General features: G+C 40.8%; 4 protein-coding genes and 1 non-coding gene across 8 annotated transcripts; 1 reads left to right on the top strand and 4 right to left on the bottom strand.

Moving 5' to 3' along the window:
* Nucleotides 1–424: 424 nt before the first annotated feature.
* On the bottom strand, nucleotides 425–498 carry TRNAP-UGG (transfer RNA proline (anticodon UGG)). Its single transcript has one exon. It is a non-coding gene; the product is annotated as a tRNA-Pro (tRNA).
* Nucleotides 499–3,964: 3,466 nt separating this feature from the next.
* LOC114174975 (cytochrome c biogenesis CcmF N-terminal-like mitochondrial protein 2) lies at nucleotides 3,965–4,536 on the bottom strand. Its single transcript, XM_028059711.1, is given in 3 exon segments — nucleotides 3,965–4,336; nucleotides 4,338–4,371; nucleotides 4,478–4,536. Coding segments are annotated over 3 exon segments (465 nt in total).
* A 336-nt stretch (nucleotides 4,537–4,872) lies between these two features.
* LOC114178377 (uncharacterized) lies at nucleotides 4,873–5,090 on the top strand. The gene is given in 2 exon segments (XM_028064240.1): nucleotides 4,873–4,993; nucleotides 4,996–5,090. Coding segments are annotated over 2 exon segments (216 nt in total).
* Nucleotides 5,091–15,666: 10,576 nt separating this feature from the next.
* On the bottom strand, nucleotides 15,667–20,823 carry LOC114176410 (dual specificity protein phosphatase PHS1-like). Of its 3 annotated transcripts, XM_028061451.2 has the most exons (11): nucleotides 20,414–20,823; nucleotides 20,026–20,115; nucleotides 19,784–19,926; nucleotides 19,331–19,541; nucleotides 18,964–19,140; nucleotides 18,724–18,884; nucleotides 17,571–18,651; nucleotides 17,287–17,433; nucleotides 16,956–17,183; nucleotides 16,440–16,597; nucleotides 15,667–16,303 (listed from the first exon to the last, which is right to left on the bottom strand). In XM_028061451.2, the coding sequence occupies exons 1-11, from the start codon at nucleotides 20,432–20,434 to the stop codon at nucleotides 15,943–15,945; spliced, it is 2,778 nt and encodes a 925-aa protein (XP_027917252.1). In that variant the 5' UTR covers nucleotides 20,435–20,823; the 3' UTR covers nucleotides 15,667–15,942. The 3 variants fall into 3 exon arrangements, with proteins under 3 accessions (XP_027917252.1, XP_027917253.1, XP_027917254.1); XM_028061452.2 differs by lacking the exon at nucleotides 20,414–20,823 and having other exon boundaries at nucleotides 19,784–19,952; nucleotides 20,026–20,400; XM_028061453.2 differs by lacking the exon at nucleotides 20,414–20,823 and having other exon boundaries at nucleotides 19,784–19,895; nucleotides 20,026–20,400.
* Nucleotides 20,824–23,319: 2,496 nt separating this feature from the next.
* On the bottom strand, nucleotides 23,320–26,853 carry LOC114177262 (serine carboxypeptidase-like 45). 2 transcript variants are annotated; one of them, XM_028062536.2, is made up of 10 exons: nucleotides 25,957–26,853; nucleotides 25,665–25,766; nucleotides 25,490–25,585; nucleotides 25,044–25,136; nucleotides 24,838–24,917; nucleotides 24,455–24,742; nucleotides 24,186–24,310; nucleotides 23,916–24,008; nucleotides 23,659–23,776; nucleotides 23,320–23,566 (listed from the first exon to the last, which is right to left on the bottom strand). In XM_028062536.2, the coding sequence occupies exons 1-10, from the start codon at nucleotides 26,210–26,212 to the stop codon at nucleotides 23,417–23,419; spliced, it is 1,401 nt and encodes a 466-aa protein (XP_027918337.1). In that variant the 5' UTR covers nucleotides 26,213–26,853; the 3' UTR covers nucleotides 23,320–23,416. The 2 variants fall into 2 exon arrangements, with proteins under 2 accessions (XP_027918337.1, XP_085527353.1); XM_085671227.1 differs by having other exon boundaries at nucleotides 25,938–26,068.
* Nucleotides 26,854–27,726: the final 873 nt, after the last annotated feature.

Raw genomic sequence — 27,726 nt, 5'->3', positions numbered from 1 at the left:
TGTTTCAAAACTTTGCACGTCAGGTAAAACCTTGAAAATAAATTGTGCAGTAATAATGATATGATACACCATGACAAATTCAACACCAATAATGCTTCCAAAAACTATGCCTATACACTGCCACTTGGCTTCACAGGAGGTGGTTATTTGTTGTTGATATGTGTAATGATTGATACAGGTCAAATCATGACCCCATTTGGACTGTTAGAGACCCGCGTTCTGCCGAACTGAACTAAGAGCGTTTTGTTTTTATAAAATTATATGATCCAAATCCATTTTGCATATAGATATTCAGTATGTATGTTCAATTGGAATTCGTCTTCACAGGTTCCCGGTTTATTGCTCATCTCATAGAATATGAAATATCATAGAATACGGAATATCATAGAATACGGAATATCATAGAATAAGTAATTGTTAGGGATAGGGATGACAGGATTTGAACCCGTGACATTTTGTACCCAAAACAAACGCGCTACCAAGCTGCGCTACATCCCTTTTCCATTTGTTTATAGTGTTATTGTAAAGAATCTTTGTCTTGTTTTCCACATTTTTCTCTGTTGATATATATCAACAGAGAAAAAAAATACTTAAATAATAAAAAGAAAGGAGGATTTGAAATGCGAGACCTAAAAACATATCTTTCCGTGGCACCAGTAGTAAGTGCAAGCATTATCCATACAAAGCCAAGAAAACAATCCAACATCGCACTGCCTCGCCCAGCACCTCGCTCAGGCTGGAGGGTCTCGCTCAGGCGAGACGTTCTCGCCCAGGCGAGCCTCCTTCGCCTAAGCGAGGGCTCGAAAAAATGGAGCAGAAGCACACGCGGGGTCTCGCCTCTCGCCTGGGCGAGATGCTCACTCGCTCAAAAAGACACAGTGGGTCGCCTGGGCGACCCTTCGTGGCAAAATACCTAGGCGAGCCCCTGTTAACCTCGTCTAGGCGAGACATGCCCGCTTAGGTGAGTTTAACAGATATTTTCTCCTGCAGCGGACAACTTAGTAAACCAAACAAAGATCCAATCATTTTATACATCCATACAGTGCTAAAAAATGCAATCAAACGCAAGACCAACACCAACGACCACAAACATCTCATACATTTAAGAGGGTTCTAGCTTCCCTTACCTGGGAAGGGAATAAGAGGGCTTCGGCAGCCAAACGTAAATATGGGTGCAAAATTGTGTTATTAAACGAGTTTAATGACTATGGACTGTTAGTATAAATGTTTTACACCGTCTGCCAACCAATCATAAATCATTGTTGGTATGGCTTTTAAGGTAGTTATTGTAAAAGTCAACAAACTTACCATACATGGTGGTTTGTCAAATTGAATGATAGTGTAAATATGCTTTACATTATCAATACATAGCCTATTTTCTCTAATTAAATCTGAAAGTGGATGTAAAATACAATTTGTTGTTTTGAACTGAAAAAATACTTATGCATAATTAGTAATGTTGTCTGACTAGAAAGAAAACAATTGCAGTTGCAACATTAATAGATGTTTGATGTCTACACTTTCGTGTAACCAATTGAAGTTGGTATTTTACAGTTTGTGGACTATAGTACCTACCAACTGCCAAATCATGGAATTTGGCATTATGTCATTTCCTAGTAAGTGGGATTTTAGTTGAATTAAAGTGCTAGATTGAGCACGCGACGCGCATAGTCTTTCAAGAGCGGGTTGTCTCCTCTTCAACATTTCTACTACTTCCTTGGTGACTCTCAAATAAGCACACCCACACGTACTGCTTACCGGAAAGGATGTACTGCCTCTGGCTCGCATTCCGTCCCAGTTCCTTACCTCCTTTGGGTGGGGATAATAAGTGACTTGCTCTAATGCACCTTTTACCTAGCCCTGTCATTCTTCATTTCATATTCTTTCGTTTCCATGAAAAGAAAGAGTTTTCTTTTTTAAGTCCATCCAAAAGATTTGCCACCACTACTTCCGGAGTGGACCGCTTTCGAACAAGATGGAACGGTCTTTCTTCAAAGGCCGTCTTATTACGCTGCTAACTTACCTAACGTATAAAGATCGCTTTCAATGCGGTGACCGATAGCGAAGTAGTACTAATTGCCGTGTGCTCTAAAGCTAGTCAGGAGCTTTTACTCTTTCAAACGAGTCGAGTCAAAAGTTGATACCCTTGAGTTCTCTATTGGCTCTCCCAGAAAGAAAGTAGAGTGATATGTGCAGGTTGAATCCGAGATGCGCATAGAACGGGACCAAGTGGTTTAGGAAGCCGAAGCCGAGGATACTCTCTAAGTGAAAGACTCCACTTTTTTATATCTCAATCTCAACTGGCTCCTCATATAGAATGATTTGAACCCACCCCTCTAATATAAAGGGACGTGTGCCTAAAGATCGTCCATCTTCAGGTTGAGCCCTATTTTTTCCTATTACTTTCTTTCTGATTTTAGACTCCCTTCGCGGATCTCCCCTCTTATCCAATCAACCAACTGTCCCAGGCTGGGAAATAGCATTCCCGGAAGAAGCTTTCGTCGCCCCTAGCTCGACTGTCTTCTTTTGAAGACCAACGAGACTACTTTGTGAGGAAGGAATTTTGTACAAACTCAGACTTTGAATGGATCGCATTTCATCCTAACTCTCAGAAGACCAAGCATGAATAGACGTAGGCAGGGCATAAGAATCTCTCCTAAGCACCCTAGGTAAAGATGAATAACCTTTGCATAGAGCCGCACTCGAAAGAAAGATTAGTAACCTTTCCAATCCTCTATCGGTTTTTAATGTCAGTAAAGTAATCCAGTATAAGAAGCCCACATACACGCTCTCCTCCTCCACCCCATACCTGATAGGGTGGCCTCACCTTATTTAGAAGGCTACAGAAAAAGGTGAAGCCCACCTTTCACACCTCTGGCAAACTACCCAAGACCTGACGAGAGACCTCTCTCCCTTTTTTTTTGGGCATGGGCCACCGCTTTGTTTTACGCGGATTCTTTCCATTGCCCTATGGTAAAGGTACATTCCCTCTTCCGTTAGTTGTTTCAATTTTTAATGTAAGTGAAAGCGTGGTTACGGGTTTCCTTTTCTATCCCCATCGAATCGTACATCTCTTTTTTAAGACTCGGGGACAGGGACTCAGAGGGAAAAAATGTGTGACTTGCCAATGTCAAAGTTGTTTCTTCTTTGTTTTTGAATCCAGACTAAGGTCCGATTAGGTTATCTTCTTCCTTGTCTAGGATCAGGTTATCTCCGATCGAGGTTATCATCTAAGGTCTGTCTTCCCTACCAGATCAGGTTTTCCCAGACGCGAGTCGAGTCATTCATCTTCTTCATCAGGCTTCCTTCTCGCAGTCGAAGTGGTAGCGGTACTGGAATGAGTTCCCTATTCGATATGGTTTCATTCCACCAGTCCCCTAACATAGATAGCACTGGGTCAAAGGGCTTCACCTGTCCCTGGCATCCCGTTCTGCCCCCCAACTTTATTCACTTCGCGGTAAACAGAGACTTTCCAATAGCCAGCAGGTCAAAGCCTTTTTTTGGGTGGGGTCCAAGGGTGCCGCCCCCTACTACCCAATTCCTGTCTTCGGAACTACGGGGATAGGTGATTTTCTGCGATGGCCCTCCACCTCGTTGGGAAAAGAGAAAGGAAATAACAAGTCCTAAATTAAAAACCAACTAGCAGCTTATCAACCACCGAAGACAGACTCATGTTGGCGATGCCATGGTCAAGTAAGAGAACGACCCATTCATCCAAAGTAGTCTTTTAGTATAGAACAGAGGCATTCTGAGCCAACTACATGCGCATCTAGTGCAGTGGCTTGGAAGCAAGCTACCTTGACCATCTTCCGAACTTATCCAAAATTTACTGATCAAACGCAGTAGTGGCGGACTGCTCTACATTTAGCCACGCCACAGTGACCCCCGAAGTGATCTTCTGATAGTTGCGGGACGAAATCCAGCAGCCAATTGCTGGCTCTGAATAACTAGCCCGGTAATAAGTTCAATTCTTCCATAACATAACGGGGCAAGGTTGCTCCCGAGCCAAGTGACGGAGGTGCACAAAAGTACTTCGCGCCACAACTATCTCTTTTTTATAAGTTCTACGGACCGATGCCTACTACTTCATTCGGGAGAAAAGAATCATAGATATGCCGGTCATTAGAAGGAAGAACCGCCATAAAAAGATTCCTCGTGTATCATCTGTAGTAAAACTATGAACGGAAGCTAGCAATCCGGACCGTATTGAAAAGGTTCCTGAGACACAACATGGAAGAGTCACAATATTTAGAAACGAGATCCAAGAATGAAGAAGGGGTATAATTACGGAATGAATACGAGCTATGGCTAATACCCAAGGCATAAAAGAAGCATTTTCTACGGGATCCCGAAACCACCAGCCACCCCGACCTAATTCATGATGAGCCAACCAACTTCCTGGCATGATGCCCACGGTTAAAAACCACTGACATGTCAAGATCCAAATTCGATTCTGTTCCTGGTCCTGGTCAGATACCACTGTGTTTGCGTCGGTGCTCCAACAAAGAGGCGAAGTAGTGGTATCTTTCTGTTCATTACGAACGACACGCTTCGCCTGCTACCCCCCGTGTCCACTAGCGCTCTTGTCCAGAGCGAAGAGAAGGCGAAAAAGCGCTGCCAAAGCAGCATGAGCAGGCTTCTATTGTACGCAACAAGAGAGCTGGATAGCATTTTGCGACCACATGTTTGAATTTTTTGGTAAAAAGCTCGCTTGTCATACAGGATTCGACACATCCAACAGAGCGAAGCAATGTTCCCTTCTTTTCGGCGGCATCCTTCCGCATTGGCGGCGAGTGGAGTGCCACAATCCCATTCATCATTTTTTATCTACATAATCCAAATCCCATAGCACTGGCGACGTCTTCGGCACAAATGCAAGGAGGATGTATAGCTGATATAGGATCTTGTGGAACAGGATTTGTTTTTGCAAGCGGTTCGGTACAAACGAAGAAATTTCGAACAAAAAGATCGGAATTCGCTGATAGGAAAGGAGAGAAAACAAAGCAATGCCAAGAGCTCCGTCAATCCGCTGTTCATCGATAGACGAAGCTCTCTCTTTATCATTTCGTGCCAGATGCAACAAAAAATGAGTCCTTCTTTTTCCTTCTCGCGAACCACGGGAGCGCCTAGCACCCATAGGAGCTAAGCTAATTTTCCTTTCAGGGTAAAGCAGCGCATAAAAAAGGGCTGGCCCGTCAAACGTCTGGTTCCTTTGCGAACGAAGTTCAGAATCAACAAGGGTTCGTAGAACGAAGGGAGTGTACAACTGGGGTGCAACCCCACTTTTTTGTTCGTAATGAGGGAGAGATAGAATGAAGTTCTTCACGAAGTTCGAGAGGTACTAGTCATTATTTCACCATTTGAATAACCTTGAAAAAAGCCTTTCTCAGTAGAGAGGTACTACCTACTTTCTTCCATTTTCCTTTTCTGACTGCTGTCTTAAACCTTTCTACTTTAACACAGGCACCTAATACATCAGAGAGAAAGTTTGACCGAATCTTGCAGCACCCCAACCACCTTTGTTTGGAGGAAAGTCAGATGGGACCAATCGAGGAAGCAGATCCAATTCCAGAAACTGAGCACCAAGAAGAAATAGAGCATCAACCCGAGGAAATGAATCCTAACCGAGATGGGATAGAAGGACCTCTGATTGCAGAGCCGGAAGCCAACCATGGGGAATCCGTGACACCGAGCAATGATGCTCATATCGCTCCGCTGCAACGACTCTCATTTCAGATGAGCATTCTTTTAAAGTTGGCGAAGGTGTCCGATCTTCTAGCTCTACTCCAACCAATCCGGAGACTACAAGACCTTCACCTCCTCCACCGGTTCCCACTGAAAGCAAAGCATTACCTAAGATAGATCATTTATCTCTCAAAACTCCTTCCAGTTTGCCATAAACCTTCTTGGCTAACTGTTGACATCATCTTCAATCTCAGACTATTGGGATTGGAGCAAGAGTGGAATGGAAGAAAGTTGTCCTTATCTTCTCCTCCAATCGGTACCTCCTCCCGACATGAAGGAATGCCCGATAATCGGGGGCTAGTATGTCCTTTCAGTTCTGGTCTGGGGAACGCCGATCAAAGAAAGCACTCCTATACTGCCTGATGTTGATTCGACAATTTGCGTCTAGTGGGGAGCTTTGTCATCTCAAAGAATAAGCGGATCTAGGCGGCCAACCTCCTGGAGAGAGCGATGTGCATGGACCATGTGAGTAGGGATGCAGCTCCGTGGATCGCTCGTCGGGCCTGATAGGTGGTGGTATCACACCCTTCTCAAAGGAACCGTACGTGAGACTCTCGCGTCATACGGCTCCGTCCCGGAAGAAGGACCTCCCCTTTCCTTTCCTTTGACCAACGGGTCCTCGAACCAACCTTCCCGTTTTCTTGCTCGTTAGCACTTTCATTTTCAATCAGTTTAGGCTGGACTAATAGAATAGATAAGGCTTTTCTCGCTTGTTTAGTATTGCTTTGGCTTTACCGTCTGTATCTTGTTGGCGCGGAAGCTGCCCCAACTAAAAGAAAATTAATGAAGGAAGAAGGCATTAGCATTAAAAAGACTACAAAGGCATTTCGGGCCGACTACAATACAAGTCATGAGCGATAGCGAAGCCAAGCCAGATAGGCTTTTTTATTCATGTCGAAAGCCCCAAAACTAGCTATCTTATAGCAGACAACTCACGCAAGCCTACTCAACGAATCTCATAAGTAAACGCCTGTTCGCATCGCAACTAATAGAAAAAAAATGACTAGAATAGTAGTGGAGTGCTCCTTGTTGTTCGGATCTTGACCGGGTCCAAGCTTCCCAAGCTCTATGCTGTTGGGGAACTCTACAAGGGTCTTACCACCTTCTTGATTGACTATATTTGAGTCTTTGGAGTACTTTGGGATTATATTCCGTGCCGAGGATTTGTGCTTGTGGGATAGAGTGAATATTGCAGACCAGCGGATCTGGTGGTCGACAATCGTTCGAACTTGGTAAAGGTTGTTGCGACACGGTGACTCAGTTATAGTGGATGCTGATTCCAATTGTAATGTGATTGTGCTCAACGGAAGTAGTGGTGCCCCGGAGTCACTAACAAAAGCTCTTCCTGTGTAACGTGGTTGCCTTTACTGTGTGCTGTTGTTCGACGACATGGACAAGTCCGACAACTCGGACGGGCCCGACGTAGATGAATTACTTCATGTACATATTGGGGGGAAGGGATACTTCTAATTGAAGTAGGCACCTTGAAGTGACGAATATTCCCCAGCATGCGAAGTGTACCAATATGAGGTCCGGGTATACTCCGGCACAGGAGATTCTATAGCACACGAATAATGATGGAGCCGTAATAACCTCGTCATTTGGGACAGAAGACACCTCTACCAAGTGAACTGCGGTAAGTACCGAAGAGGCAAAGGCAGAAGACACCTCTACCAAGTGAACTGCGGTAAGTACTGAAGAAATTAGGAATGATAAGTTATTAAGAATAATTAAACGCAATTAGTGAAACCTAAACCTACCAGGCAGCGGAAACCCTAGGCCCATAGGGTTTGGCCCATTAAAGTAGTATAAAAGGCACTATTCACGAGGTAAAGAAATCATGCTATTTTTTACTATTGTAGTCATTTATTGCTCTGACACTGACTTGAGCGTCAAAGTGACTTTGCAGGCCCCCCGCCAGTAGAACTCTTCATCGAAAGAAGACACTCAGGCACCTGGGAGAAGACACTCATGCGCTTGGGAGAAGACACTCAGGTTCCAGTAGGTGGACGCGTGCATCTATTTAGTCATTGGTCCCAGTTTAACTTGTGTTCTCAAGTAAATTGTATTCAGCAGGAACATTTGGTGCCCACCGTGGGGCCGAAGAAAATTGATGCACATGGTGTCTACTAGAAACATGACAAGCAACGGACAAGTAGGGCAAGCATCGGAAAGCAGTCAGATGGCAATCATGCGAGCCATACAATAAGAACTCGCAGAGCTCCGAGCAGAAAATGCCAGTATCAAACGAAAGCTAGAAAGCAACAACGAAGGCGAAGGATAGCAACCGTGTCCCAGCAAAACTCAAGCTACATCCCAGCGAGTACGCACCGAAACTGTCAAAGAAAGTGCGCAGAACCCCCAAACTATGGGAACCGCTAATTCCTCCGTAATGCAAAAAAATGCACGCAAGCACCCTTTTGTCGATGGGATAATGGAGACAACCTTGCCTATTGGTTGGAAAACCCTTGCCTAGCGATTTGCTAAGTACACACCTTTGAATGCCTTAAGGTCAAGGGTACTTGAAGAAGCCCTGCACACTAACCTCTTAAGTACTCCTAGAAGGGCAAATACACCTCCAAACGCTGACACCACGTGACAGTGCAGATATCACGGGAATTTTGAGCATTCAACTGAGGAATGCACGACCCTGCGAGACAAGATTGAAGAGCTCATCCAAGCTGGACACCTTCAGCGCTTTGTAGTACGCAGAAATGAGAACAGAGCAGGTGAAACGAGAAGATATGAAGCCCGTCGCAAGGAGACTACCAACCGAAGAGAACCCAACTTGCGGGATAATTATAGAGCGCCAGATCGGCGTGAATCAGGAGAAGAAAGAAGAGACCGTCAGCAAGGACACAGACCTCCCATGCGATGAACTATTAATACAATCTCTGGAGCATTCGCTGGCAGAGGCAACACCACTACAGCTCGCAAAAAACATTTAAGAGTCATACAATCCGTCAATGCAGTATTAGCTCCCGTCAGGAGAAACATGCCCCCCATCACTTTTACAAGCGACGATTTCAAAGCCATCGATCCCAAGCAAGACGATCCCATGGTGATCACTGTCGAAATTGAAAATTTCGCGGTGAAGAAGGTATTAGTCGACCAGGGAAGCTCGGTAGACATACTCTACTGGGAAACGTTTAAGAAGTTGCAAACACCGGAGCAGCAAATGTCTCCGTTCGTGGATGAAATTGTAGGATTTTAAGGAGAAAGGGTGCAAACGCGAGGGTACGTGGATTTATACACCACCTTTGGTGAAGGACAACTCACCAAAACTATATCCATCCGGTATCTGGTGTTAGATGCCAATACCTCTTCCAACGTGTTACTGGGGAGGCCATCCTTGAACGCATTAGGAGCCATCGTTTCCACCCCATATTTAGCCATGAAATTTCCATCTATGGTTGGCGATATAGTCACAATCCACGTCGATCAACGAACAGTGCGCGAGTGCTACATTGCTAGCCTGCAACTGCCAAATCCGCGAAAGTTGCATTCGTCGAACAATGTTGAGAAGGTCACGTCAGAAGATAGTTCATCCATTCAAGAGTTGGACCCCCGAATGGAGGGCAAGGAGCACGTAAAGCCGATAGGAGGAACTGAGGTCTTACCTCTTGATGATGGAAAATATTTGCATATAGGGTCTACCCTATAGGAGGCAGAAAAATAAGTGATAGCAGCAGTGCTAACACGCAATAAAATGTCTTTTGCCTGGACCACTTCGGACTTACCAGGCATACATCCTGACATCGTGTGCCATAGGTTATCAACGTTTAAGGAAGCAAAGCTTGTGGCGCAAAGAAAACAAAAGCTGGGGGAAGAAAAAAGAAGAGCAGTGAGGGATGAGTCGGCCAAACTACTGCAAGCTGGATTCATCCAGGAGGCGCGATACACCACATGGCTGGCAAACGTAGTCATTGTCAAAAAACCCAACGGCAAGTGGCGTATGTGCACCGACTATACATATCTGAATAAAGCTTGCCCAAAGGATGCCTATCCACTCCCAAACATTGATCGACTGGTAGATGGAGCAGCTGGCCATCAAATTCTTAGTTTCTTTGATGCTTTCTCCAGATATCACTAGATCCCAATGGATCCCAGGGACAAGTTAAAGACAACTTTCATTACTGAAGAGGCAAACTTTTACTATGAAGTTTTGGCCTGAAAAATGCAGGGGCAACATACCAAAGGTTCATGGACAGTATGTTCAAAGGAATGATAGGTAGAAATTTGGAAGTATATGTTGATGATCTGGTGGTGAAGTCCAATTCTGTAGAACAACACATCAAGGATCTGGCAGAAGTATTCACCATGTTAAACAACAACAACAATATGAGGCTTAATCCGGAAAAATGTGTATTTGGGGTGGATGGCGGAAAATTTCTCGGGTTTATGCTAACACAGAGGGATTGAGGCAAACCCAGAAAAATGTCACGCAATATCCGCTATTAAAGAAAACGACTTGATTCCAGTGGGATGAGACATGCGAAGAGAGTTTTAACAGCATCAAGCAATCCTTAACATCACCCCCCATCCTCCAACGCCCCGACACCTCACTCCCTTTAATAATCTACTTAGCCGCAACCGAAGACGTTGTGAGTGCTGCGATAGTTCAAGAAAGACAACGGGAGCAGCACCCAATATACTTCGTAAGTCAAACACTCCAAGACGTAGAGACTAGATACCAAACAGTGGAGAAGATGACACTATCCTTACTCATTACAACATGACGTTTGAGGCCATACTTTCATAATCACCGCATTATTGTTCGAACGGATCACCCTGTCCATAAAATTTTAAGGAAACCAGACCTTGTCGGTAGAATGGCTGCTTGGGCAGTAGAGCTCTCAGAATATGAAATTTAGTACAAGCCCAGAGGATCCATCAAGGCCCAATGCTTAGCAGATTTCGCTGCTGAGTTACAACATGAAGCAGATCCAATAACCATCTGGTGGACGCTACACGTCGTTGGATCCTCTATCATCCGAGGAGGAGGAGCTGGAATCGTACTGGAAGGACCTAACGAGATAGTTCTGGAACAATCTATTCGTTTCAAATTCAGAGTCTCAAATAATCAGGCGGAGTATGAAGCAATGGTGGCAAGATTGACACTTGCTAGAGAAATGGGGGTAACCAGAATCATATGCCGCACAGACTTAAGATTAACAGTTGGACATTTGACTGGAGAGTTTCAGGTTAAAGACCCACTTCTACTCCAGTACTATCACATAGTAACAAACATACTACAAGGGTTCGAGGAATATAAGATTGAGCATGTGCCCAAAGCAAGTAACGTAAGAGTTGATATTTTATCAAAACTGGCTAGCACAAAAAGTAAAGGGAAGTACAAATCCATCCTACAAAGGGAATTAATTGCCCCCATCTACCAGCACACCTGAATGTCACACCGTAGAAGTATCATCAGATTGGAGAACCCCCATTGTGCATTTTTTAAAAACTGGAAACAAACCTGACAACCCAGAAAAGGATTGGGAAAGGAAGGTAGCGCGATATACCCTAGTCGGAGATGAATTATTCAAGAGGGGATTCACCACCCCTTTACTGAAATGTCTTGGCATAGAGTAAGCAGAATATGTTATGAAAGAATTACACCAAGGCATTTGCGGATACCATTCCGGTGCCAGAACAATGTCAACAAGGATATTAAGGGCAGGATACTACTGGTCCACCATGATGGCAGACGTCAACAGCTTTGTCAAACGCTGCATACCATGCCAGAAGCACGAGAACATATCCCATGTCAAGCAAGAAGAACTGCACAACATCTCCTCCCAATGGCCCTTTGCTAAATGGGGAATGGACATCATCGGCCCATTTACCCCTGGAAAGGGGCAAGCCAAGTTTCTGTTGGTCGTTGTAGATTATTTTACAAAATGGATTGAAGCTGACCCATTGGCAACCATTACAGCACAGCAAGTGCAAAAGTTTGTCTGGAGAAATATCATCTGTTGCTTTGGAATTCTGCACACCATAATTACTGACAATGGGAAGCAATTCACCGATGCTGGACTCAAAGACTTCTACCTGGGATTGCACATCAAGCATGTAACTAGCTCAGTGGAACACCCGCAAGGCAACGGTCAAGCAGAAGCAGCCAACAAAGTTATCTTGCAAGAGTTAAAGAAAAGGCTGGACCAAGCAAAAGGACTGTGGCCGGAGCAATTGCTAGAAGTACTTTGGGCATACCGCTGCACGCCGCAATCTACCACCAAGGAAACTCCTTACAGCCTCACATATGGAACAGATGCCATGATACCGGTGGAAATAGGCGAGCCGTCTCTTCGTCAGCAGAACTATGAAGAGGCTACCAATGCCCATTGTCTAGCGAGTAACCTAGACCTCCTACCAGAACATAGAGAGCATGCTAAAATTCAAGAAGCGGCTGCTAAGGTAAGAATGCCGCGAAGATATAACTCTAAGGTAAAACCTAGAAAGTTCCACCCAGGAGACTTAGTGTGGCAGATGAACAGTAACGCAAGGAAGGTAGAGGGGAAATTCTCAGCAAATTGGGAAGACCCGTTTAGAGTCACCGCAGACGAGGGTAAAGGAGCATATAGGCTGCAACATCTGTGTGGGACACCAGTTCCCAGGACGTGGAATGTAACACACTTGAAATTTTACTACAGCTAACGATGTAATCAAGGGTACTCTTTCCTATTTCGGTCTTTTTCCCTAAGGAGGGTTTTGGCCGAAAAGGTTTTAACGAGGCTCAATATCAATGAAAAAGATTAAGTTATATCTATGTCCAATTAGTTAATAATTCCAGCAAAAGCTAAGTCCCTGTTGATAATACTAATCAACTAAGGTCGACGCAAGATCTTTATGGAGAGAACACTCCACCCTCAAAAAGTCCCTGTTGACAACCTTAGTCAACCAAGGTCGACATGTCTTCAAAAAGACATCATATACTTATTGCAAGTCCCTGTTGGAAACCATAAGCCAGCTAAGGTCGACTATATAGCTAGCGCAAGCTGGCCTTAAGGCCAAGTCACTATGCAATATACAAGCTAACTTAATCTTAATAAAACGAAAGCAAGTGCACGATCTCAAGCATAGAAGCATTATACACAAGCGAAACAATAAAAGATTGCCTAAAGGGCACATCAAAATATTACAACCTTTGTAATGTCGGGGTATATAGCAGCAAAAAGGGAAAGGTAGTGTTTCTCAAAAAATATTACAACTATTGGGGCATCACAAATGGTGTATATAACTAGTGCAAACCCAAAACAAAATACGCATGCCAAAGGCCAGCCATCACTCCCTATCACCCGCACCATCTACATTCCCATCCCTCGACCTTTCAGTGTCCTCGGCAGTAGGAGTAGGCGGGGTATCTTCGGCCTTATCTGAGATAACAGGAATATCCTCAATTCGCACTAGTGCTTTCTGATATACATCTTTCCCCACATCGAAATGATCATCATCCGCAGGAATGTAAAAAAGGAGGGCTGCTTGACGCAAGGCCTTCCTGAAGCCAAGCTCGTGCTCTTCCACGACACCCTCCCGCAACTCCCAAACTTCCTTGTCTAACTCTGCATGTGCAGTCTTCATCTCATCAAGGGAGCATTTCAAGGCCGATGCTTCTTCAGAACTTTTCTTCAACTTCTCCTCAGCTTCAAGACAGCGATTGCGCCAAGACTTCCTGTCACCAATAGCCTGCTAGAGCTGCTTCTGGAAATCACTCACCTCCCCCGCCAATTTGTCTTTCTCCGTATTAGCCACTCGAAGTTGCTTTTTCAGCTAAGCAACTTCGGCTTCAAGATCTTCTGTCTGGCCCACTTTAATCAGCTTGTGGCCCATGTGTCTCCCTATGTCTAAAGCCCGAGACTGAAACTCTGCGAAGGCTTTCATGAGGGTTGGCAATGGCGACTCCGTAATCAAATTAGCCTCCTCTTGGGATATAGTAATACTCATCCCATCATATATTTGCATTTCAGCCCCCATCAAACGTTGGTAAGAGGCATCCCCGGACACGCGGCTGGGCTTTGGGGAAGGAGGGCGCGACGAACCTCCATCCTTTTAAGCAGTCTTTCTCTTCTTTTTCTCTGCTGCAGGAGGAGGCCGAGGACTACCAACACCTGTAGCACCTTTGGGTTGGGTGGCAGAGCTTGTCCCTAGAGCGTTGTCTCCACCTTTCTTCCGCTCATTCAGTTTTTCGCGAAGTAAGTGAAAACGACTTTTCTGACCCGCACCAACACCCTCATGCGACGCCATCAAAGCTGATACAAACAAAAAAAAGTAAGACAAGTTAACACATAGTTTGTGTATGAAAAATTTGTACATACCCAGCATGTCCCCGCGAGGACGAGGAGAACTCAGTATAGCCACAATACGCTTAGTAGGAAGCCACCGAGGAAGTGAATCAAGCAAATTAAGAACCTCGCAGTCCTCGACTGACATCATAGTTCGAGGCCACTCATCATAGTGCAAGGGATTACGCGTCCAATAAAAGGGAAATTTGGGAGTGTCACCATCAAAGAAGTAAGAGCGACCAACAGGGTTAACTACAACCCTAAAGAAAGTGTTCGTGTAATTTTTGAAAGAGGACGAATATGGGGCGAGTAAACCTATCCTGGGTTGTCCAAACAACGATAACCATCTCACAGGTTCCTCAGGTCTAGTGCTATAGTGATGCAAGAACACGGCTGGAGACGGTTTCAAACCTAAAATCCGACACAAAAATCTAAAAGCTTGTAAAGCAACCCACGCATTAGGATGTAACTGCGACGGAGCCACGTTTAAAATCCTCAACACCCCAACAGTGAACTCGTCGAACGGTAATCGAACATGCAAATTTGTAAACAACACAACATACATATAAAAAAACTCATCCGAGTAACCTTCTCGCCCATGGCAAGCATTATCTACACGAGCAACTCGATCTAAGGACACGACTTCGTCAGGACTATCCTCATCTAAAATTGCATATGCCTCGACAAATCTGCGAATAGAGGAAGACCATTTGTATTTCAAAAAATACTCTCGCACAATGCTATCAAGCCACTCATACCCAGCCGCAGAGGAATATCCGATAAGCTCTCCTCGTCAGAGGAGGTGCTATTACTAGAGGGTTGGGCCGAGGACGTCCCTACCCTATCTGAGTGAATCCTAGAGGTTGACTTATCAGACAATGAGGACGAGGACATACCTGCCAAGCTTCACAAACAAACGAGACGTCTAAAGCAGTAAAAGAGATCAACGAGGGTGCCAAAAACGTAATTACCCTATTTATAGCAGGGCAATGAGCACAGTGCAGCGTGCGTGACATCCGTTCGATCAAAATAATCCAACGACCAACAGGCAGCGCCTGTCACAATTCCCGAGGCAACATCACATCATGACAAGGCCCAGGCCCATTAAAGTAATGCGGCCTTTTCCACTCCCCAAAGCGCATTGGCACGTGAAGCCATCAGCATGCGCATGCAAAAAACTTCTCCGCTGCCACTTAAGCAAGTATGTCCAACGCCACATAAACTCTTATGGCCGAAGTCGCCTCTGCTCAAAGCATAATAGTGTAAAGATTTCTCGACATATTAGTCTCAACTCTTGGGGGACTAGTGTACATATTGGGGGGAAGGGATACTTCTAATTGAAGTAGGCACCTTGAAGTGACGAATATGCCCCAGCATGCGAAGTGTACCAATATGAGGTCCAAGTATACTCTGGCACAGGAGATTCTATAGCACACGAATAATGAAGGAGCCGTAATAACCTCTGCATTTGGGGCAGAAGACACCTCTACCAAGTGAACTGCGGTAAGTATCGAAGAGGCAAAGGCAGAAGACACCAGGCGCTTGGGAGAAGACACTCAGGTTCCAGTAGGTGGACACGTGCATCTAATTAGTCATTGGTCCCAATTTAACTTGTGTTCTCGGGTACATGGGTACATTTGTATTCAGCAGGAACACTTCATTAAAATACTCTATCCAAACACACTCTTAAGGTGTTACAGCTTAATTTAACTTAAAATAATTGTATGACAACAAAGGATCAATCATCAAATGTATGTTTTATGTTTTTTAATTGCAATAGTACAAATTCTCCCAATGGGATATGCTTGATTCTGATTTACGAACTGGTGAACTTGCACTTGGTACCCTTTGGGCGATACTCTAACCTGCTGATAATTGGCTGCGTAGTATAAGATCTATGGATTTACAGTTTCTATTGATCTATTATTGGATGAGATTGTCTTTGTGTGGGGCTGACACTCCCTCCACGGTTAATCTTCAAAGCTGTCAAAGCTTTCTCGATTTCCATGGTCATGGCGCTATCTACACTCCCAGAGGACAGCTTTCTGTGTGATTTCTGCAGATGGAGCTTAAGTGAGCTACTGCTTAGTCCAGCATTCTTCCCACATATTGGGCAAATTTTCATCAATGGTTTTCGCTGATGCCATTCCATCGAAACCTTTCCATGTAGTTTCTGATCCAAGTCCAATAAGATCTTTGCAAAACCGTCATTGGGTTGTGCTCGACAGTGAACTCGCTTCAAAGCTTGCCATGCTTCTGATAAAGTATTCTTCCTGCACCATCAAAAAAATCAGTTCAAAGAACATTACGGTTGTTAGGTGCCAAATTAGATTGTTTCATACCATTTAACCATGGAAGAATTAAGTATTATTTTGTACTATTACATGTATAATTTCAACTTTTACTTACTTCCTGAGCATTAAGTATGCCAGGACCAATGTTACACTTCGGCTTTTCCCCTCAAAGCAGTGAACTAAAACTTTTTGACCTCTTTCTTCAACATGATCTATCAAATCACATGCTTCTTCAAATATGCCGCTGATGTTGTAATCATCACTGTCACATACCTGCTCAAAGGAGCAATGAATAAAATAAATATGAAGACATTCCAAAACGAACATAAAATTAGAAGTAAATTTTAATAGAAAAAAATATTAAAAAAAGCACAAGAACTAGAGTGCATCACATCATATTGGATGACAAATCATACTTCTAATCAAGAAAATTTTAGACCTATTTCTTTAGAGCTAGGCTGACATTTTTTCTGTTTAGAATAAGCTATCAGCCAAGGGAGATCAGAAGAAACTAACAATTTAAAGAGAAAAAAAGAAAAGAAAAGAGTAAAAATATCATCACCCATAAAAGAAATCTTAGCAAATGAGACATTAGAGTGAGTGAAGGTAAAATATACGAGTAAACACTTACAGAGAAATTCTTATACTCAAATAGATCAGGATACTGAGTTTCTGACTGTCCAATTTCATTGGTACACAAACACAAAATATTTGTGATTCCCAAGTATTGTAGTGTGTAAACAGATCTTGCAGCCAATGCTCCACCAATGAACAGACTACTTGTCACTGCTGAAGGTTTCTCAGTACTTGCAGCATCTGATATCAATGCAATTCTCTCAAGAATATGCTCAAGTCTTATCTGAAAGTTAAAAGGGTAATGCACCATGAATGGAAATAAAATCCTTCAGAAATGAAAGGAGTCTACTATATTTCAGATTTGAAAGCAATAAAGTGAAGATAACCTTAAGTTCATATGCGTCAACAACACAGTTATTATCACTACCCTCAAAAAATCCTGGATTGAAATTGTTATCCTGGCATAGTTTGATGGCATCGCTTTTAAGCATTTCATTCCATTGTTCCAATTCTCTACTGGATTCAGCATCAACCTGGAAAACATGATACAATTTCAAAAAAGTGGGAAAATAAAGAAACAGCGAATTACATTGCTTTTAGTCTTATACAGCACAAAAACAATGTGTTAATGTGACTACGAGACAAGGTCATGTTTTGTTCGGAGACCAACCTTGGCAAATTTATGGAAGTCACGGAGCTTAGTAGTCAAACGGAGACTACGTAGTGGTTCCCCATTTCCTTTATAGAACTTTCCATGGCAAGATTCTTTTGGGGTAGGAGTAAAGTCAGTGCAATCTCTGTTTCCTGAAGGTGATGCCTTTGAAGCAGTTTTCTGTGATTCCGAATCAACCAAATCATGATGGTTGTCATTACCAACCCTCTCTTTACATGATGGCGAGCAAAATTGCCCACCAACTGCTACTGAAGGTGAGTCAGGAACTACAGCATCTTCTTTGTCAAATTCTCCCAAAGATATTTTGCTCATAATGTTCATAAATGATCGTAACAAAGTATCAAGTCTTTGGTGAAGTGTGAGTAGGAATATGTGAAATCCCTGCAGATCCCTGAGAGCAGCGCGGAAACCAGCGCGGAACGCATGAACAACAAACATTACGTCGTTCGTAGATACATCAGTTTTGTCCGTGTCTTCTGATGGAGGACATCCTAGTTTCCCTCCAGTTACATCAAATATCAGGTTTGAGGCAAATTCAGAACTGTTGAGTAACAACTCAATCAACTTGGGGTAATTCACCTGATCATTTGCACGTTTTCCAGCAGGTGGTCGCCGAGGAACACCAGAATCAATGGCTACTATGTTGATGTCTGGAGAGAGTGATTCTTCGGATGTTTGAGTTACAAGTTTGATGTGAGGAGATATTGGAGATTCTGAGATATCTGAAAGATCAGGGGAATGTGATATGAAACCAGGATCGTGAGAATCGAGTCTGCAATCTACTGAAGTTGACCTTCTTTCTTTCTGAAAAGCCGATATCATCTTTGGTCTATATCGGTCAATTGCAGAATCAACAGCGGCTTCTAGCATATCTGTATTTGCACATATAGTCTTTCCAGCCAACAACAAATTCGCTGGATTTCCACGCCATCTAAGCTCACGGCAAGGCAACCTATCTTCATTTCTGATCACAAGGTCCAGCATCAGCACCCTCCCAAGACCTTCTGATGTTCTTTCTGCAGATTCCTTTGAGTTGAATGCAGTAGAGCTTTCAAGCAATGGTGAACCGTGTACATAACTGCAACAACATGCTGAACATTGAGAAATAATAATCATAATAGTTCAAGTGCTTCCAAAACTTGGATCATACCTCATAAAGAAGAGACACCGGCTTAGCTCGAGTGCTTCCAAAAGTTCAAAACATGTCACCTCGCCAATTTCATCACCCTCAGAATTTGCTGCTTCTCTAGCTCTTTCTCCAGCTTCCTTTATTTGTTGCCATTCAAGACTGGTATTGTGAATGACTCTACCCTGCATCTTCCAATTAATAGAGGAAAATGAATATGGAAGAAGTGTACTCTACTTGTGTTATGAAACCTTAGGGAACAACCTGTGGAGTTTGGACTCCCAACCACTTGGCAAATTCGTAGCCAAGGCGTTCAGACTGTGTTGCCATTCTTGATGGTGATATCTTTATAACTGCTGCAGCTTCTTTTGGACAAATATCAGCATTCCCAGGGAGATTGAAAAAGGCAAAGAAGACAACTCCTCCAGAATTTACAGTTACCTATGTGCACACAACTGAGGAGACATTAATCCAGAAATTAAGAGAATACACATTGGTTTACATGTGCAACAACTTATGTTAACAATCCACAAGAAGTCAACCCTGTTTGGTATGTGATCCTCAAGAATTGACCACAAAAAGTATTTAGCGTACTGGTGCTTGTGCACAACAATTATAGAAAGCAATTAACCTCGAGAGCTTTGTTCATCTCATCTTCGGATTGTTCATTGCTACTACCGTGTTCAGTGTGGTGCAGTGAAGAGAGCATGTCCCAAGAAAAAGTGCTCGACTCAATGTCCAACATTGCAGCCTTCCCAAGCCTCTCCCACAATCTAATTTCTGTCTGATCAGGTTGCAGCTCCAGTTTTGGATCCTCCACAACCTCCAATGGTTCTATAACGCTGAACCACAATCATGAACATTAGCAACAGTCACAGACTTCACTTCTTAACCACGCCCCACCAAAAGGTAAAGAAAACAACAAAAGTTCCCTAGATTTTGAGTGGTGTCTTCCAAAAAATTAAGAGTTTTACTTTGGTAATCAGCCCAATAAAGGTTTCTATTAAAGTTAACACAGGTGAACACCAAAAACACCTAAAGAAAATTGTATCTAAATTTTCCCCTCCAAAGTTACAATACTAACCAAGAATTAGACGACATTCTGATTGAATTGCGGTGAGGGAAGCCAGAAGGACGATGTTTTGCAGTTCGCTTACGAACCAATTGGAGCCATTGCGTGAACTTAAACGCAGGCCCTGCAGTGATATCTCCCAACATATACAAAGCCTGCATTACACAATGATCGATCCATGCTGTTGCACTCGCAGTTTCAAATATCATAATCACACAAATTTAAAACACCCACAAAATAAATAAATATCATACCCGAGAAGTCACAGTTAGAGGCAATGGGGCCTCAATCTCAGTCTCAGAATCGTCACTTTCGAGTTCCAATTCCCTCTCTTGGCCTTTTCCCTGCAATGTCCACTCCCACATGCAAAACGTTAACAATGTTCATGAACAACACCAATCAGATCCAATCATGGATCTACCGCCACCGATTAGTGCAGATCACAATCACAATGAAATGAAATGCAAAACATGCATGTGATGCAATCATGTAATGTAACGTAAGATCTAAAAGAAAGCCATGATGAAGAATAGAAAGAATCACATTATATCAATGGTGGTTATAACATTTTTCATTTTTCCAAAAATATTGTATTTTTGTATTGTGAATGAAGATGTTGCGTAGATGAAAGAGGGTATTAACCTGGTTTTGCTGTTTTGCCATATGGTATTGGTATAGGGTATTAAAAGATGGTTTTTGTGGGAATGTAAAGTCAAATTAGAAGTGAAAAATTGCACGAAATAGCAGGCAAAGTAATCTGCTTTTTTTAAGGAGAGAGAGAGAGAGACAGAGAGAGAAATGGGAGGGTTGTGAATTATGATAATGATGATGGGCACTTCATGCACATAGCTTTTTGAGTTGAGACTCAACACACTTCACAAAGTTGTTCTACAACAAACTTTGAATCACAAAGTTGTTAACTTTGAAAAGTTTGAGTTGGTTGTTGTGTGGTGTGGTGGTGGGTCAGTTAATTGAACAGAGAAAAAGCTGAGTGTGGTTGGGATTGATAATGGAAGATTAAGGTTTTCAGCAACCAGATCATGTGCCACCACTCCACTCTGCACTATCTAGTTAACAGAACAGGGATGTCTTCACATTCATTTTTTTAATTTATATTTTCCTCATTCTTTTTAAAATAAATTATTTTTTCATAATAAAGTTTTGAAACTCACATATGTTGAAATAATTCCCATAATAAAAATCAACAAATTTAATTATTTAACATACTGATGAAGTTTTATCATCGGTGTTCAGATCTTCCAACGGTCCTCTTTGTCCCCCCAACTCGGTGCTGCAGGGACCAATTCTTTTTTTAGTGTAAGGTATATATATTAATATGGATTTTATTATTATCTAAATCATTATAAATTAAAATCTGTGTTGATGTAGTTTCATTTCAAAGTACAGATCAAAAGGTGATTTTTCTTTTTTGGGTCGTGGGGAGCCAACATATTCAAAAATCATAACTTTACTAATTTAGAAGAGAATGTTCTTCTGCTCTTTGCACCACCCTTTTATTAAGAAAATTTATGAATTACACCGTCATTCCTTTAGATTTTCTTTCACCGCTACCTATAATACAAATATTATATATATATATATATATATATATATATATATATATAGTTTTTAATGTTGTTATTTTACTTACATTTTTAAAATACACTTTAAAATATATTAATGTATTTTAAAGGTTTAAAATAAAAATAGTATACTCATAATATATTTATTTTATATTTTGAAAAGTCCATTGATACTATTAAAAAGACTATAATATTAAATAAGTTGCTTAATTGATGTCAATTGTCAAATTTTCATTATGTTTAATTATTTTAGGCTTAAATATTTTTTTGGTTCTCATGGTATAGTGTTTGATGCAAATGGTCTTTATTTTGACAGAATGTTTAAAATGATCCTCAATCTTACCGAATGTTTAAAATGATCCTCATTCTCGCAATCATTCTCGCAATTAGTGTTTTTTTTGTTTTTTTTTCTGTGACACCGTTTGAATCATTAATGGAGCATTGTACATGTGACACAGATTGTACTAAGGTGTGTTACGTGCCACCTGTACAATGCTCCTTTAACCTTTAATGATTACAGCGTCACAGAAAATGACCAAATAAAACACGAATTGCGAGAATGAGAACCATTTTAAATATTCGGTAAAAATAAGGACCATTTTAAATATTCTCTCAAAATGAGGACTATCCGCAACAAACACTGACGACCAAAAAAATATTTAAGCCATTATTTTAAAATTTAAAATGAGGAGGAATGCCCCTCATTTGAAAAACTTAATAAGACAACATTTTAAAATGAAACTAATGCTATGGAAATAAATTATTGTTTAAAAAAGAATAACTAAACGAAAATAATCACGATAATTTATTAAATAAACGAAGCCTGAAATATCAACTCCAAATAATATTACAATAATCTTAATCTACTATGTTTGTTAATTTGAAAATATCACACTCAGAGCAATTTTAGCAGCCTAAACATACATTTATTTGCAACCTCTGCTCATGTGGTCACTCCAACAACTTATTTTAACAAGACAGTGTAATCTTTTCTCTCAATGTTGTCGGAAATAGGACCCAAACAAAAAATATATAGATGATTTTTTCGTTCAAAATGTTTAATCTTTCACTATTTTATAGTTTTTTTCTTCTTTCTTTGGATGTAGAAAAAAAAAATTCAAATTAAAGGACTAAAGAAACCATCAATACCAGCTATACCTATAAAGGATGAGAGACACAAACAAGACACTCACTTTGCTGCTTTCAGCATGCAAAAACATCAAATTCGAATACTAAATTGATAGGTCTTACTTTTTTTACATCTTTGTACGATAAAGGGCTATTAAAGCAAACCATTTCAGCGCACGTTTCTTGCACAGAAGAGAAATAGGATCAGAATCAGAAGTGAGGCCAATGAATTTTTACAAGCTCTCTTCAAGAAATGATTTTGTCTTTAGCTGAACCAACAATTCAGAGATGACATGGATTTCCATGGGAGAGAACAAACAAAGCATAGTTTTATCATATTTTTACAACTCTGATACTTCATACTACTAAGAACAGTATAATAGTTCAGAAAAGGAAGTGGTTGTCAAAAGATAATTTTGCTACATCTATACAACATTTGGTTGTAAAAATTATGTGACAGTCAAAGGTTGATGGAATAAAAGTCAACGCCTGAGAGGCTATAGATAGAACCCTAGTTTAGGGTCATCACCATGGTGAAGCTGTTTGGCACTGTTAAGGGCCATGATTAAAGTATGTACAGTTGGAAAGCTTCTTATCAGACACTCCATTTTCTCTTCATTCTTGAAAATCACAATGTTGTCTATGGACAAAGCAAAACACCAGTATGTGAATGTAATAAGTATGATTTAGATGTGCATTTTACTGAAAAAAAAAAAAAAAGACATTTTGAATTCTCTTACAGGATCCATTTTACATTTTGACAGTCAAATGAACAAACAAGCACTGCATCATGGAAGTAAATTGCAATGTGACTCATATTTCCAACTCTCCCCTTAATTTTCTTTTGAAATTACATTAAATTTAATAGTTATATAGTACAAATTTAGGCTTACTTACAATGTCTCAACTAGATTAGAGAAAAAACTAAGTGGTGTCAGAAGATTTCAGGCAGAGGCCTATCTTCCAAGAATGACTTGAACAAAACAAAAGATCTTTCAGGCTGTGAGAAAGGGGCTTCATGAGAGGCACCTCTCACAGTAGCAAATGAGAGAATACTGCCATAAACTTGAGTCCATCCACCAACCTAAACAAAAAAATTGTAAACTTTCATTAGTTCATGATTTATATATATTAAAAAAGTTGGATTATATTTCATTAAGCAGTATTAGTATGTACCTGCTGGCCTTCAAACCAGACTCTGTAGGGGACTGTTGTATTCAGTCCTAGTTGTCTAGCCAGCTTTTGAACTAAGGTGCGGCTTCCAGTCAGTGGAATCACTGAATCTTGATCTCCACTGTGATGAACAATAACATGCTTATGTTAATTTGTACATGGTATTTGAATTTGAAAAGCATACATATGAAAGTTGAAGTTCAAGTAACTGAAGTAACTACAATGAACACGGAGAAGGAAATAGTTTTGGTGTATTATACCTGTAAATTAAGACCCGAACTCCAGATTTTATGAGTGATCCAACAATAGGGAGTGTAGGTTTCTCCAGGTTGAGCATATCATAGTCCAAAATGCTGTTGCCAACACAATGTCACAATGCATGTTATTGGGATTGGTAATATTTTCAAAGCAATTTTACTATGATTACTTATCTTTCATGACCAATTAAGCAAATCCATTAGGGTAACCAACTAGATTGATGAATGATAAACTTTTTCTTTTTCCAATTTGTTGAGTTTTGAAGAAATTACTTGTTGCAGACATCCCATTTTTGGACTCCGACAAGCTTGGCATGGAGAGCCTCTTGTACATCTTTTCGGTTCAAGTAATTAGTAACTTTGTCATCTACACATACATCTATGCTCTCATTTGTTTTCTGTTTGGCAAGAGGTGTAAAGTTCTTTAAGATATAATGAAACAAGACAATTTGAAAATCGGAATAACCAGAAGTATCATAGCTGAAAAGTGATATTAGAAACATCCATAAGGAAAGAAAAATGAGAAAAAAAAACAAACTCACTTGGCCTTGAGGACAAATTGCTTTGGATTGTGAAAGCACTGATGAAATGCAAACATCAAGCGTGACATCATATTTATCCACAAACTTACTGGTTTCTCTGGCTACTTGCCTCAAAACCTTTGAACAAAGCGGAGAAATGGAGTCTCTGTAGTATTCACTGACGTATCGGGAATAGTTACAGCCTGTAGTGAACAATTTGTACGTTGAATCAGATATCAAACCGTGAGACCAGAAGAACTCGGCCCTTGAATTCAAGTCAGTGGCATATTCTAGAACTGGATTACCCAACTGCAATGAAAGACACAACCTTGGCATTATACATTGTTAGAAATGTCCTAAGAAAGAAGCATGGTTGATAAATAAATGGTGTGTATGTTACTTACGGCTATGCCTTTCAGATTGAATAACTTCTCCTTTTTGTTTATTTCAATCATGAGCTTTGCAAGTTGTGGAACATAATGCCCTGATGTTTTTTGACAAAGAAAAGTTTGTGATAACAGATAATAGCGATTGTTTCATGTGTAACTGGCATTTCGAAGTTTGAGTTTTTTCTAGAAATGATGACTGAACAGTGACGTGGCATGCATACCTGCATAGCTTTCACCTGCTAGAAACAAATCTCTGTGCCTGAATTGAGGGAACTTGTTGAACCAGCGTTGCAAGAATACAAGATTGTCCCTGGCTTGAGAAATGAAAATTACTGCTTCAGGAGACAGAAAGGAATAATGGCTGTGTGTGTATTCAAGGACTGTGATGTTGAAATCAGAACAATAGCATTCTATTGTAAGGACAAGGGATGAATAATCAAAGAGAGTACATCATAGCATGCAAAAGTGGTGTCGCATTTTTAGCACTAATTGCTGTTTTGTCTCAACTTTTTAAAAGCTTAAACATCATATGTAGAGTACGTTCCTTTTTTGACAGAAGATATGATTTAAAGAAGCTTTCTAAAGAAGAGCTTATTTGTCTCAAAAGATTAAAAAAACAATAAAATGAACAAACTTCCAAAGCAATTGATAATGGAAGGTAGATTACCTGTTGTCTCATCATTCACAGTCTCATAGGAAGAGCCACCTTTAGCATAAGAGAACCCCACCCCAACTGGTGTCTCCAAATACAAAATGTTTGTCTCTGCATTACAATGCAACTCTTATCATATTGCAGCAATTCTTGCACTTATAATGGAATAATCAGTGCCTCCATGGATTACCTCTGTTCCAACTGTACTCGTTTTTAATCAAAACTTTCCCATTTGGTCTAAAAGGTCCATTTTCAGAGAATGCACCCACTCCAAGAGAAGAACACCCAGGTCCTGTACAAAACAGAAATTAGCTTATACATTTAAAGTCTTTCTAGAAAATTTTAAAAGCATATTCTGAAACTAAATGGCCTATATTCTACACTGATTATGCATATATTTTCTTATCCAAAGTCTTGAACTTATTCTGTTTTTTCAGGTTGTGTTGCATAAATATAGTTGTACCAAGATAGAGATTGCAGACCTCCATTGAGCCAGAGAACAAGAGGCTTTGAAGATGGATGAGTTTCTGATTCAACAAAATAGTAAAAGAGAGCTTTGTGTTTGAGATCATCCACTGTAACATATCCTGAGAACTGTTGGAAGCGTGTGTTGGGTTGTCCAGGAAGCCGAACAATTCTATCTGCATGATTAGAGAGACAGAAAATCTCCAAGGAAAAGCTCAATTGAAGCAACACCACAGTCACTGCCATGGTTTTCCATGTTGGCAAGTTCTTCATTTTTCACAAAATGAAGAGAGGCAGAGCAGCACCAGAAAGAGAGAGAGGTGTGTGTTGCTTTTAAATTGGTACAATGTTACTCAGTATTTACTGCATGAGGGTTAATTGTGGGCCACTTAGTGATTGGGAGCTGCTTTTAAATTCATTCTATGATTACAGTTCTTGCTTTATCATGTTTTTTCCTTGCAGGCTTGCTAGAAAACGGTGTTGAAAGTGATGTATGAGGGGTATAAATCTTAGTGTATCGAGTCTGTCTATACTGTGAAGCAAAAAAAGAAAAGTTGTATACATTGTTGGGCCTCCAAATACTAGAATAAGAGTCTGTTTATAAAGTTTTCTGCTATGAAAAAGAATTTAGCTATTGGAATGTGGGCTACCTTGAGAATTACAGTGTGTGAATGTTCTTTTAGACTTCTAGTTCTACTTTTGCGTTTTCCCCCTCTCTTTAGTGTTGATGCATCAAGCATAAATACCTTGTAAGTTGTAACCTTTTTTGTTTTTTTCACCACACACACCAACATGGTAGTGTTAAAATTACTAATGTTTTATGATTACAAAAAAAGTAACTCATTTTTTCTGCATTCTGAGTCACCAGAGAATATGAGTACTCAGCAGCTTGGGGATATTGCAGGTTGTATGCAGAGAGATACACGGTTTGTTTTTGGTTTTCCCGAAAGCTTGTTTGATTGATGAACTTTTTCTTGATGCAAAGTACGGGCAAGATTTTGCACAGCTACAAAGTGGTTACAGCATGGAGATTCCAAGAAAAACTTAACAATCCTACTCTTGTAATTGACCACTATATCGTAGGATGTCAGAGAAGCTAGTGATATAGTGTTCTCAAATACATCATTGACCATCAATTTTTTCTTTAAGGATTATACTTCCCACTTATTTTCTTTTCTACTTGTCTTCCATGCAAAGAGTTTTATGTCATATTTGAGTACTTAGCAATAGTAAGCTCAATGATGATAAGATTTGTGTTAGGTTTTAGGATATCAGCATAGTCGAGATATCAAAGTTCAGAAAGTGATGTGTAACATGAACTTATTTTACCGATTTGAAACTTGAATGTGGAAAGGGAAAATGAAATGAGGTGGTTAAGGAGTTTTCTTTATGTTGTTATGTGGGGGATGAACTGGTTTCCTTTGACCAGTTGTGAAAAGGCTTTTCTCATAATAATAGGGTAAACCTTGATTCTTTTCTTTTCCTTTTTCTTCCAAACCTTTTTGTCCTGCTGATACAAAGCAACTACCCTCCAACATAAATCACTTCTCTTTTTCTTTTCATATACAAACTCACATGCCAACTTTTTCATTCTTCAGGGGGGGCCTCCCTCAATTTATCACTTCACCAGCTGTGTTAAATCAATTTATGGATCTTTATGGTTTGGAAAACATATTCCAGGTACACTTATAACTTAGGAAAAAAAAAACATGTTCGAATCATAATGTAATTGCAACCAAGTCTAGTCACTGAACCACTGTATTTACCAAACTAAGGAAGAAAAAAAG

This window comes from Vigna unguiculata, chromosome 3 (assembly GCF_037176805.1).
Source record: "Vigna unguiculata cultivar grain cowpea cultivar isolate G323 ecotype 2 chromosome 3, ASM3717680v1, whole genome shotgun sequence".
Classification (NCBI taxonomy): domain Eukaryota; kingdom Viridiplantae; phylum Streptophyta; class Magnoliopsida; order Fabales; family Fabaceae; genus Vigna; species Vigna unguiculata.
The sequence above is the reverse complement of the archived record's forward strand: the minus strand, read 5'-3'. Positions and strand labels throughout refer to the sequence as shown.

What these genes read in the sequence shown, in the direction of transcription:
- LOC114177262 (XM_028062536.2), bottom strand. Translation starts at nt 26,212, where the DNA reads ATGAAGAACTTGCCAACATGGAAAACCATGGCAGTGACTGTGGTGTTG. An exon ending in AGCAGGTGAAAGCTATGCAG is followed by an intron (nt 24,918 to 25,043) that starts GTATGCATGCCA and finishes AAAAAACATCAG; the next exon opens with GGCATTATGTTCCACAACTT. An exon ending in TCTGGTTTGAAGGCCAGCAG is followed by an intron (nt 23,567 to 23,658) that starts GTACATACTAAT and finishes TTTTTTGTTTAG; the next exon opens with GTTGGTGGATGGACTCAAGT.
- LOC114176410 (XM_028061451.2), bottom strand. Translation starts at nt 20,434, where the DNA reads ATGGCAAAACAGCAAAACCAG. An exon ending in TGGGAGTCCAAACTCCACAG is followed by an intron (nt 18,885 to 18,963) that starts GTTGTTCCCTAA and finishes TGGAAGATGCAG; the next exon opens with GGTAGAGTCATTCACAATAC. An exon ending in TTGAGTATAAGAATTTCTCT is followed by an intron (nt 16,598 to 16,955) that starts GTAAGTGTTTAC and finishes TCCTTTGAGCAG; the next exon opens with GTATGTGACAGTGATGATTA.